The 12,842-nt window shown below is 40.0% G+C and overlaps 1 protein-coding gene across 1 annotated transcript; it reads right to left on the reverse strand.

The window, feature by feature from the left end:
* Nucleotides 1-1,435: 1,435 nt before the first annotated feature.
* dis3l2 (DIS3 like 3'-5' exoribonuclease 2) lies at nucleotides 1,436-11,831 on the reverse strand. Its single transcript, XM_056421458.1, has 21 exons — nucleotides 11,770-11,831; nucleotides 10,408-11,188; nucleotides 10,146-10,276; nucleotides 9,936-9,989; nucleotides 9,608-9,709; nucleotides 9,263-9,443; nucleotides 8,985-9,049; nucleotides 8,365-8,594; nucleotides 8,112-8,285; nucleotides 7,803-7,882; nucleotides 7,577-7,689; nucleotides 7,308-7,415; nucleotides 6,931-7,164; nucleotides 6,621-6,700; nucleotides 6,231-6,414; nucleotides 5,844-5,924; nucleotides 5,350-5,497; nucleotides 5,008-5,138; nucleotides 4,674-4,778; nucleotides 3,568-3,672; nucleotides 1,436-3,236 (listed from the first exon to the last, which is right to left on the reverse strand). The coding sequence occupies exons 2-21, from the start codon at nucleotides 11,159-11,161 to the stop codon at nucleotides 3,102-3,104; spliced, it is 3,195 nt and encodes a 1,064-aa protein (XP_056277433.1). The 5' UTR covers nucleotides 11,162-11,188; nucleotides 11,770-11,831; the 3' UTR covers nucleotides 1,436-3,101.
* Between the last annotated feature and the right edge of the window lie 1,011 nt (nucleotides 11,832-12,842).

A 12,842-nucleotide genomic window follows, 5' to 3' on the forward strand; every position in this document is an offset into this window, starting at 1 on the left:
TGTGTTAACACAGTATATATTTTAAAGCTCATTGTTGTGGTTACAGTTAGAACAAACCATGAAATGTAACATATAATAATTAGTAGATCTACCTATCTGTCCTTTTATCGGTGATCTTCATTAATTCCCAGTCTTGGAGGCTGCTGTCGAGCGGCTGTTCATTCCGACGACCTCTTGAATCCGTGTCAGTGTGAAGGAGGAAGAGGCAGCTCTCCTCTGACAGACTGACTTTTATAGCACTTTGACTTCGAACCTTATGAAGCGGAAAGGAAGAAGAAGAGAAACTGATCTTTCACACAGAGGTTATATCATATCAGTCTTGTCTTCACATGGCCAGCTGTTGACATTTTCTTTTTTTTTCTAATGGGGAAACTTCAATGCAGTCTGATACCAAATAATCAACGGCTGTCGTGTACTAATACAAATCAGATGCTTTTTTAGAACAAGCTCATTCATATAGTTTTAAAAATACGAGTGTTGTAATGAATTTATATGCAGCCTGTGGACCTTGGCTCTTTACATCCAAAGAGGCATCTCAAGAACAGTCATGGCAATAAAGATGAGAATATGAGATTAAACAAACTATCTTTTGAATTGGAAGACCAACTTTAGGCTTATTTGTGTGGTTGTACAATTGTAATGAAATCCTATCAGTTATCTCCAGTTTTAGGTTAGAAGTTGGACTTCATACCTAAAGGGAAGCCTCCCTTTTCTAGGAAAATGTGAGTTATCTGCAGTACTATAAAAGTAAAGTCATATTGTTGTGTGGGTTTAAAGTCAAACACTTGGCTGAGATGGGAGTCACTGGCATCCGTGTGTCTAGCTCCAATAAGGAATTCTCCTCGAGCTATAGAGACAAAAAGAAAACAAACAATCCACTGCCACCAGCCCGTGCTACTGTTCCAAAGGTAAGTCCCTTCAACACTGGCTGTTGACTTCAATGTGACTAATCTTTAAAATATTTATTTTTTCAGTTCAGGATTAAATCAGTTGTCCTCTTCGTGTCCCTTACAAATAGCCCTCATATACAAGTTTTTTGATGCATTGTTAAGTATATATATATTACAGCAGCATGAAGCAGACGTGAACAAGTAGGATGGGGCACCTCAGAAAGACCTCTGGTCATCATCTTCGGTGTGGATTTATACAACACCGTCACTTATAAAAGGTGCGGCCATTCACGGTGCCACACTTCTCTTCCTCATTAGCTTCTCTATGCTGGTGCAGTGGGTTTATGGTAGTTTGATTACAAACACTCCCTGGCAATAAAGAACAGAGACTATCCGTTGATGCACAATAGAGACAGACAGAAGAGGGCAGTGCCACAGTTCAGTCGGGCTGTCACTGGCAGCCGAGATCACTCACTGCTTAGCGGTGACTCTTCTTCAGCGTCACCAACACGTACTTATCTTTAAACTGACTTCAAGAAACAAAACAGAGTTCACATGAATTTATTTTCCATTGTGACAAGGACAACCATCTATTGCGCCGTATGGTGGTGAAGCAGACACATTAACTTTCGATACAGAACAGAATCAAAGTTACATGTCACTTTTCAAAAGACAGAAATTGTACTTGAATTCTCTTTTGACTGAAGTTCAGGCTGGAGGTTTTTAAACTGAAGAATTAAGCAGTTTTCTTTTCAACCCAAATCACAGAAACACATCCTACAGGACAGTTCTGAACAAACACTTAACTTCCAGAACAATGTTTAAAATACATTTACAGTTCACAAACCAACAGTCCCTGTGAACACAAATAACTTAAGAACATTTGTTAAATGGCATTTTAAAAAAAACTGTGACAAGCTTTTAAGTTAACGAAAAGAGAATTGAAATGCAAAAAAAATAAAATGCAGAGCCGCTGATGTACGACGCTACATGGCACCGAGAACTAAAGAGGCACATTGACTTCGTTAAAGCAAAATGGGAGGCTCACAAACATTTAAAAAATGTGCAGCTTTGCAAAAATAAATGCTTGATTAAATTAAGGCTGAAATTCAGTTGATATTAATGAGGTCCAATACAGAATTTCTGCGGCACAAATCAAGTCCAACTGACTGAGCATGAAGAAATCCCACAAACAATCTCAAGGCCACCAACTACTTTCAGCAGCAATTAAAGTCATTTCTATGTTTTCTATTAAAAACAATAACTTGCCTTAGTTTAGACAAGCACAATGTTTAAGAATTAAAGTCAAATGAAGTCCTATGAGCTGTTCTTCATGACTGACATTAAGAACCTGAAGAAGACCGTCGGCCTCTTCATTCACAAAGAAGAATGTGAAACATCTCTTTAAAAAAAAAACCTACGTATTGTAGGACGATGTAAAAATTCTGGATGGCATGCGGTAGCTGTTATTTTGTAAATCGATACCCATCCTGTTAATCTGATGGGGGTCAAACGGTTTCACTGCAAACTATTTTTTACGTTCGATTGATGCAACTTCCCTCTGGCCACAAGAAGTTGTTTTACAGCCAACAGAGCAAACTTCAGTAGCGTGTTATCCTCTTTGCAAACAAAGATACTGATGGTAAACAGAAAATCAGCTTTCTTGTACAAGTTATCACATCAATACCATTCTATGTGACAATAAAAACTTGAAACTTGAAACTAATAAAAAGTCAATAAATCAACAGCAAAATCCAACTAATGCCACCTTGCATGTTTTCCTGTCAGACCTGTGTCACAATTCAATTTGAAATCCCACTAATGAATTACATTAAAATAGTGTCAGAGTTCACAAGTTTTAAAACACTTACTAAAAATTATAAAAGTCAAATTGTTAACCATTTACCAAAGCATATTTCTATTAATTTCTGAAGAGTGAAAGACAACTTTTCTTTTATGCATGTGACCTTCGATGTCATGTGGAAATTAAACGGAAACCAAAGAAAAGCTGGAGGTTCCTTCCACAGCAAATCAAGACACAAAAACCACAATGGAATGGGAATTACAGTTAATCTGAAACGCAGTGGGAACTTCAATTCAAATCTGGCTGACCTGGTCAGTGATGCCCTTGCTTACCAAAGCAATACTGCTTCTAAGACAATACTATTTATACCAATCAACAAAAGAAAATGTGCAATTCAAAATTTGCATTCAAGCGTCCGTGTGCTCTTCCGCAGATTCATAGTCCGACTCGTTCTCCTCGGGCCTCTGGAGCATGGCGCTGTATTTCATGGGTGCCACGTCAGCTTTGAGCTGCACCTTCACCAACGTGAAGATTGAAATGACCTGCAAGTGGAAATAAGAAATCATTGCAATATGTATTCTGTCAAACTTGCTTTATCCAAGACACTTTCTAACTTCTAGAGTTAGAAAGTTACACTTGCTAGAAAGATGTAGCTGGTAATCTTGTTTTTTACTGTATAAAAAAATATATCTTTATGCTGTGAATTGTTTTAACGGAGAGCATATTCTAATATAATAGTAACAATAATAATAATTCTGACTTCTCCAAGAAGTAATAAATCCAATTTCTCCATTTCTATTGAATCATTTTTATATTTCCTATTAACAGACTATATACCATAACACAAGCATGCTCCCCGTTTGCAGCGCTCACCTGCTCGACTGGAGCTTTCTCCGGGTCCTCTGGTGTCCAGAACAGAGTCAGCTCGGATTTCTTCCCCACTCTATTATAGTGGAATTTGTTCACGCCCACAACAGACTGGAGGAAACAAATAATTAAATAATTCCCGTTTCAGATTAAACTTTCACATTACTTCGACAGTCCATTACTTTCTGGACACGAGCTGGTTTTGGGGTAAATGGATACACACCGGTGAAATACACTTTGTGGATGCAATAATTTCCAAGAAGGCATATCAGTCGTTGCTTTGACTAAATAACTGTGGTTATAAAGTAGAGCATGGACGTAGTAAATGGAGGTATTTAAGTTAGGATGGTAAAACCATGAACAACTTTATGCGATGGCGTGGTGCTGATGCTGTGGGCCATCCACTTGTGCTAGTTGACTTTAGGGAGGTGAGAGAGTTCAGTCCAGCCTCCAGCAGCAAAGCTGCAGTCAATGAGCCACGACCCCCAACGGCCCTCTGTGGACCACATTCTGGACGCCCCAGCTGCTGCAGAGCACTGCTCAATTGTTCATTCAAAGTTATTCATATTGAACATGTCGCATGGTCAAATTAATCCACAGAAATACACGGTTCTTAAAATATGTGAAGGACAAACAGAAATTCCCTGCTTTTATAGTTAGATGGCATCATTGATCCATCCCCAGAGTAAAAACAAGCTACAAAAAAATGTCAATTATGTGAACAAATAAAATCGATAGTATTTTTAAAGTGGAAATCAATTATATGTCGTTGTTGATTAAACATTGCTATTCGAGTGAAATTAATAAAAGGTGGGAGTTCTGAAGTCTTTGTTTTCAGAACTGTGAGCATAGTAAAAAAAATAAGTCAACATCTAAAAAAAAAACACTAAATAATTGTTTTCTTACAACAAATGTGTATAAAGCTGAAAAGTCTTTTATTGGGGGGTATCCTAAATGATAATAGTGTCGGACAGGCATACAGGAGCATTATGCCTCTGCCTTTTCAGTCATTGTACTAGAATGCATATTGTAGATGCTGCTCAAACTTATTATATGCTACGACTAAACTTCTACTATATTGTTCTCTTTAAATCGAGTGTAGTGGAGCTCACCTTGCAGTAGACGCGTTTCTGCACTCCATATCGGATAACCAGCACATCAAAGGACTGATCCAGCACCCCCATCACCATGGCATCAGATTCCAGAGGGCCACACTCCTGTGACGCACAGCCCAAAAAAGTACTTCAATGTTGAGGCTATGGTTTTATACCCAATATTAATGTCATAGAAAATATATAAAACATATAAAAAGGGAGTCATTAATTGCATTTAAAAACACATTTTAAAAACAAAGCACTTATGAAGTGGTCGATTACATATTTAGAGAAATTAAAAAGCCACTGCAGGAAAGAGGACATAAATCCAATCTGTAATTTGGCAACCCACCTTTACAAACACGCCAAAGAAGAGGTCAGCGCTGAGCTCCTGGACTCTCTTGGACATGGACTTCCTGTCATTACAGCGTTTGGCCTGTTTCTGGACGTCTTCTGATGACAACCCCAAACTCGGCCCACAATCTGCATGTAAACACGCAACGGACAGACATGCACATAATGAGGACTGGAAAATAAAGACGACATGTATGCACAGCAGGAACAGAGCCAATCAGGAAGGGCAGACACAATGGCACAAACAATGCATCAACTCAATGTGAGATCGGAGGCTGCTTTTTAAATGCGTATGTGTGTATGTTTTGGCGCATCTAAAAAGAGACAAGAAGGTACTCACTCAGGGAAGAAGCCAGCAGCCGGTGGACAACGAGGTCAGCGTAGCGTCTGATAGGTGACGTAAAGTGAGTGTAGAGAGGAATGTTTAGGGCGTAATGCTTAAACAACTGCTCATCCACAAGTGTACCGGTACAGAAGTACAACGCCATCTGCAAAATAACAATAAACCACATTATATAATAAATTACAGAAATAGCCCTGGAAAGGTTTTCGCGTGAAAATAGTACATATTCAGTTTATAAATCTGACAAAGTTAATTCGGGATAGTCAGAAATTATTTAATTTATGAATAATTACTCCATTATTAAAAAAAAGAAAAAAGGTTTTACCTTCAAAGAATATTCGAGTAGTTACCAACAATTATTTACTTGAAATGTCCCTCCCTATTATTAAGAAACTGTCTTTTAGCAGTTTACAAAAGCAAACATATTCCACACACATTTGATTAGATAATGCAAAAGGTCAGAGTCCTTCAGCGGCGCCCGTCGCTCTAACCTGCATCGGCCTGGAGCACATGTGGGTGAGGACTTCTTTTCTGGACTCAGCATAATCATCATCAAACGTGTTGAGACTCTTCTGCATGTTGGAAAAGTAGAATAAAAAAGGTTTTAATCAGTAATATAGATTTTTTTATCGTACATCCTTTTGAGTAAATTAAATGACTCAAAAGCTTTTACAATCACTTATTGAGCCTCAGATCCCCTGTGAAATACCTAAAGACAATACAATAAAAATCATGAAATCCATATAAGATATCATTTAAATGCTGCAATTATAAACGTGATCACAAAAAGAACATCTAAACAGCAGGACAAAATATAATTTCTAGTTTTTCTGAGATATTAGAAACAGGACTACATTTGCCAAATTGAGAGTACTGACATGCAACGCCCCCGCAGAGGAGAAATCTATGCTGAGTCCCAGCTGGTCACAAAGTTCCTGCAGCTCATCCACCATTTTGGCCTTCGGTGGAGGGTGGCGTCGGAGCAGGGCCAGCTGGGGGAAATTCTTGTAGATTTGTTTTGCCGTCGCCATGTTAGCCAGTAACATGAACTCCTCCACCAACCTATGGAACACAGATTTGAATGATACCGTGGTTAAATGGCCAGAGCAGTAGAAAAAATAAAACAAAAAGATTGATATTCAAGCACTACAGAATGATTGAGATGAGAAGTGAATAAACTGCATCAAATTAAGTTTCATTTTGGAAGGGAAAAAACCCCAGAAGGGATACAGGCAGAGAGATGTATCCGAGGAAGCTTCGTTACTCACTCGTTACTCTGTCTGTACTTGTAAACGTAGCAGCCTTGCGGCATCATGGTCTCTTTGTCCAGGGTGAAGGATAGTTTCAACTGAAACACAAGGCATGCATGTGAAAATAATCTTTTTCTATTTTATAAGTATTATATAATTAAGCCAGCTCAAATAGTCTTTGTTACAGGTCATCCAACAAACTATTCAATCATCTTTGATGAACTTATTTTGAAATAAAAAGATGACACCATGATTACCAGCTAAAAAGACAATGAAAGGAAACCCCACCATGGAGACGAGAGCCAAACACAAGGGAAAGAGGGCTAACCTGGTCCATTCTGAGGGCTCCTGATGTGAAGCGTCCAGCCCGGAGGTTCTGTGCAATGGAGTGCAGGTTGAGCACAGCCTGGTGGATCTCATCAATGGGATGCTTCGGGTCCGTAGGTGGCAGTTCCTCTGCAGCGAAAATCTTTTCAGGGGTGTCGATCATGGACTGAGCATGGTCGTAACTCAGCTTCACGCAGGAGCAGATAACCGAGCGGCCAAACCACACATTCAGGGTCTGGGGGGGGGGGGGGAGAGTTAGGTGCAGTGAGAAAACAGCAAATAACATCACAATATCAGCCTAAATAATCAACCTGTGAAGTTGACTTATCATCCTTTGAGTGCAACTCTAACAGGTCCATGAAGTTGAAATCGTCATACCTCTCCCGTCGGTGTGATTTTCCAAATGACAGAGAAAGTGAGTCTGTCAGTGAGAGGATTGAGACTGCACAGCTCCTCACACAGCAACCTGGGCAACATGGGGATCACCTGGACAACAACAACAAATATGTTCCACATGTGTTTATTATCATTCATCACTGTGGATTATGTTGAAAACAATTTCCAAAAAGACATTAAATGCAACACAATGTTGTCAGATCAACTACTAGTTTCAATTGCAACACTGATGCTGATCAAGGAGCATTCACCTTTTGAACCATGTAAAAACTATTTGCTCTTTGGCTGGCGATGGTATCCAGAGCATTGTTCTCCTTCACAAAATAACTCACATCAGCAATGTGAACTCCCACCTCAAAGTTACCTGTGTTTAAAAGGACAATATGACACAACGGCATATCTACAGGAAAAACAGTATCTAGATCTACAATCAGAAATTCATTATCATTACTGAGCTCTTCAGTTAATATAATTTACCATCAGGGAGTCGTTTACAGGACAGAGCATCGTCCAGGTCTCTGGCCGTAGCAGGGTCGATGGTGAAAATACACTCCTTCCTAGACATCAGAAAACAGAGATTTGTGATTCATATACATATCAATCCTAAAATAAAACTAAATACATTTTTCTCTGTAGCAGTCATTAGCTTAATAGAGCAGACTAGCGTTCTCAGTGTGAATCCACAAAGCTCATGTCTCTCCTTTTGTGAAAAGCTGGCTCTGGCTGATGAAGCATGTTTCCACTGGGAGAACATATTCATAAAAACAGAACAGAATGTAGTGCTACCTCAGGTCTTTCCTCTTTGTAATCTCATCAGCAGGGATGGTCCAGGGCAGGTTCTTGGGTAGAAAGTCCAACACCTCATCTGAGAACTCTGAAATATCCACACCGTGCTCTATCAGGATGCCCTCCGTCTCTGGCTCGATTTCTCCAGCCTGACCCAGTGTCTTAGACAGTTGACTAGAGAAAACATTAGGAAAAAAAATCAGTTTTTTTGTTGAAACGCTTCCCTGCACCAAGCTTTGAATATTACACTCACCCTTCTGCAAAGTTGCTGTCAGCTTCCCAGTTGGTGATCCGACATACAAACAAGATATTGGTGTAGTCGCCCGGGCGGGAACTGAAGTCTTGGGGACAGTCAGCAAGCAGAACGTTGATCCGTGGCACCCGGTGGTCCACAGGAGAGAACATGGCAAAAGGCTTATCTGGTAGGAATTTCAGGCAGCCCGTCACAGCTCTCGAGTGTATCTTTTCAACGATGAACACCACCTGGAAGAGAAAGAAGTCATATTTTAAAGTATTCTGAACATGGATGACACATACTTTTGTAACCTTTGGATATCGTTACTGCAAACAGTAATTATATTAGTTTTGTTTTTTTATCTTTACAGCCTTTCAGAGAAAATAAATGTAGTTTTTATTGTGAAGTAGCCAGATGAAATGTTAAAAGTTGTTGTGGCAAATTAGCATAACTCGTTGGGCAAAGGTGCTGACGGGTTAGGCAATCAAGTCACATAGAACCTTCTCTTCAAGCCCATTCTGTTTGAGCTGGGACATGAACACTTCTTCTTGTGGTCATTTTTAGTGGGTAACTTCTTCAAAAAAAAAGAAAAAGAGAAGGCGTAACAAAATACAGCAAAATTGATAGGCGAGACTTACTCTTGCAGTCTTTTGGAGTATTTCCCCGTTGTGCCGGGGGAGTGAGGGGTCTTCCAGATGTTCCCCTATTTCCATCGGATGAAAGGAAAAATGTAGATGCATTAGCTGAATCTACTTCCTTTATTTGTTTTTGCGTATTGATACTCTCTTCAGACTATTAAATCAACAGTCAAAATAAAGTTGAATGAAAATTACCAAATACCAACGGAATTATTACAATGTGATACAGCTTGTTATTTGTGATTGGCAACAGCTGCTTCAAAGACAAGTCTATCTACCCGTGTCGGTGAAGGTGGTATTCTGCAATTTGCGGAGTTCTTCCTGGTCGCTAGACTGGCCTTCAACAACTCCACCAGGCCTGGGCATGCGATCAGTCTTCTTCTGCGCTGTTTGCACAATAGTTTCTTTCTGGGTATCCGACTCACTGGCACCCTCACCCTCAGTATCGGACCTCACGACCTAAACAGAGATACATTCATTATCCTCTGACACTCAGCAATGCGTTTTCTTTCCCGTGGAGCTAAAATGGAACCTGTTAGAATAATCAAACTGATGTCAAAGTTTAAGAAATGCAGCTTTCAAACTAAAAATATATTGTACATAGATTGGTAAGTGTACTCTACCTTCCACTGCTCCCGAGGGAGGAGTCTCAGCACCACTATGTCTCCATTCAATGCTCTGTTGCGAGCTACAATTCCATCCAGAAATATATCTCGTGCGTCATCCTGCAAAGATAAAGAGAGATTGCTTGACGTCTCCTGTCTGCCTTGAACTTTGTAAACCTTACAAGACAGATGTTAATGTACTGGAAGATACAATCACATGCAAATTTATATCTATCACAGTATACTGCAGATAATATCTATATGGTGATTGTATGGAACCCATAATTAAACAAATTGTTGAGGCAGCAAAACATTAATTGTGAAATTCATTTTGGGTTGAACTTACAGGAGATGGAATGAAAGCTTCATGATATTTCTTTGGGTTGATTCTTAACTGTCCCTGCAGAGAAAGTATGTAGAATTTAGAAATGGATCCATCAGTATATTGTAGTATTCGCTGCTTTAATAGTTTGAACACTTTGAGTAATACCACCCATACTCATAATCTGGATAATAATGCAGTCTCAGCTCAGGAACGGTTACTCTAGGTTTCTACCTGAATAAGTTCTCCTCTTTTAAGGCCATGGGAAACCTCCTCAAACGTCATGTAGGATTCAAAAATGCGTTTCTTTGCTCCTCTGGGTCCTTTGTTCTTACTCTTGTCAGCAGGAGAATTGGCACTTGGAGCTGAAAAATATTGAACTAATTGATTTCATCCATCATAAACCATCAAATATATACACAACTACAATATCATAACAAATGTAATGCAGATGCTGCTGAGAATTAACATCGCAAAACCATATTCTACAATTTACCTCTGGGCTGCTGCAGTTTTTTATCTTTACCAAAAGGGGACCTGGGCCTTGACACCTGAGTGTCAACCCCCGATTGGAATGTGCCTTCCCCACTTTTCACCTCTTCCGGGTGCCGTGAAAGTTTTTTTTTCTTAGCCTTCTTTATCTTCTCTGGTTCCTGTCCACTTGTACCGGCTGTGTTTGGGGACTGGGGACATCCCACAAATGAATCCGTCTCCTTTGAGGCAACATCTTTGTTAGAGTCCTTGGCTTTCTTTTGCTGCTTCAGGTGTTTTTTGGATTCATTGGGATTTAAAGAGCCAAGTTCCTCACCAGACTCAACGTCGCCATCGTGGCTGGTGGCTGTGTCTCTTCTCTGTCCCCATCGCTGTCTGTCAGACACACCCTGCTTCCTTTCAAACTCCTGCTGAGGACTGCGGGTGCTTAGTTTCTCCATGTACAATGACAGGGTACTCTCCTCTCCTTTACCTTTCTTTGAAGAGAGGGAGAAGTCACTTGAAACAGATAAATCATTGGCCAGTTGATCCCGGTGTCTCTGTGGTATGTTCTGCATGTCACTCTGGGCTTTGGGCAGGGTGCTTGGCCCATTTCCTTCCTTTTGAAATGTTGCATCCTTGGCATATTGCTCTAAATACTGACTAAACTTGCTGCTGCTGTGCTGGTTGAGGAGCTTGTCATAGGCATCTTTCTGAGGAGGATTCTGATTGCGCTTTGACTCTCCGTTCAGGTTCTTCACCTGCCGAGGAGAATCCATATGGCAATCCTTAAAAAGACAATGTTCCTGAAAAGGCAAATGGCATTAATTATGTGCGTTTCCGAGTCACAGTATGCATCACTTTCATTCAAGGTGCGTTACTTGGGAAACTAAACGTTTACAACTCAGATCTTTCAAAGTATATTATTAAAACTAGGAGATGGTAATCTAAAATTAATTGGAAGGAAATGTAAGCTATTGCTTAAATCTGACTTCTTCAGTAGCTTCGCAGTCCTCTCATCGTAACATCAACCGTAAATTTGTTTTGCAATATGTAACCTTAAAGTAACGTGACTGAAAATGAGTTAACTTAATATGCTATCACCTAAAGATAACGTGCATTGGGATGCTTATACGAGACAATAAACAATACCATCCCGTTGGCTTTGGCGTTAACGTTATTCTGAACATTTCCTGAGCAGTTAACGTCAACGTTCACTCACGTTAGCTGTTATTAGCCCAACTGGCATCAGCTATGCTAACAGCGGCGGCAGGTTTTTGTGTTATGATATCTAGCCAGTTGTACGTCAGACAGACCGCAACGCCTATCACAATTAACGATTTGAACTGGATGAAAACATTGACAAACTTTAAATCTTAAACCTTACCTTCTTCACTGCGTGTATGTTGTGTAACCTAACTTAACTGTCGCACTGAGCTAACGGCTAACTGACGCGTTCCCTTCCTCCGTCGTTATGATCGGTTAGAGTCATGCTACCTTTGAGTGCTGTCGGAAATATCAGAATTCACCGAACGGACCAAAAAGCCGTCATGATTTTGTCGGCAAAACAAATATCTGGTCATATGTAGTGATATTTTGCTGTACACATGTGGTGTGTCCTTTTATCAAATATTAGTCAGGGACAATCATGTCACTACGTAGATTCTTTAATTGGACTTATTACTCAAATTAATTAGGCACCTTAATTAATCAAGCGGTATTTTTTTTTATGTGCCCAATGAAAGTGAATTCCTGGGTGGCTCCGTGGGCTCATTTATTTTTGTTTCAAGCATAACACCAAAATAAGACCATTATATGCGCCGGACTGGAAGCACAAGAGGGACACAGACAACCTCCAGAGGGCAGCAAATACTAAATATTTCATTTATTTTACGATACAGTGACACGTTATTTTGCAAAAGACAATAGGAAGAAAGTAAACTTAACAATCAGTCAGACAGAGATGTTTGTGTGATGTGTGGTCGTGTGAAAACATGTGTTGTTTTCTTCTCCCTCCCTCCCTCCTGACAAGCTGATGTTCACACTTGCATAGAACAAGATAACTTATGAAACCTCCTTTGAGAACACACCCACACACCCACACACCCACACACACACACACACACACACACACACACACACACACACACACACACACACACACACACACACACACACACAGTATAATTCCCGGGGGATAATGTGGATGTGATAGGTGTGTGTGATGTGTGCAGTCAGATGGGGCTTTCAGACATATGAGGATGTAACGTAGACAAGGTTGTCGTATCTCACCTTGATAGATGTCTTGAAAAACTCATGCACTGACACTGATGCGTGTCTTCGGTAGTGGTTGGGATTACATTATTGGGAGTAAGAGCTTTACATGATTGAGGAGAAGACACTATTGTATCTTATCTGTTGCTCATAACAACAGTGAGTTATATAACAACACCCACCTGG

Source organism: Pseudoliparis swirei, chromosome 8, assembly GCF_029220125.1.
Source record: "Pseudoliparis swirei isolate HS2019 ecotype Mariana Trench chromosome 8, NWPU_hadal_v1, whole genome shotgun sequence".
Lineage (NCBI taxonomy): Eukaryota > Metazoa > Chordata > Actinopteri > Perciformes > Liparidae > Pseudoliparis > Pseudoliparis swirei.

Excerpts from the sequence above, each read along its gene's own strand:
- dis3l2 (XM_056421458.1), bottom strand. The coding sequence starts at position 11,161 with ATGGATTCTCCTCGGCAGGTGAAGAACCTGAACGGAGAGTCAAAGCGC. Across the intron at positions 9,444-9,607 it reads TCCCTCGGGAGCAGTGGAAG|GTCGTGAGGTCCGATACTGA; the intron begins GTAGAGTACACT and ends ATCTCTGTTTAG. Across the intron at positions 7,690-7,802 it reads CTGTAAACGACTCCCTGATG|GTAACTTTGAGGTGGGAGTT; the intron begins GTAAATTATATT and ends TTTTAAACACAG.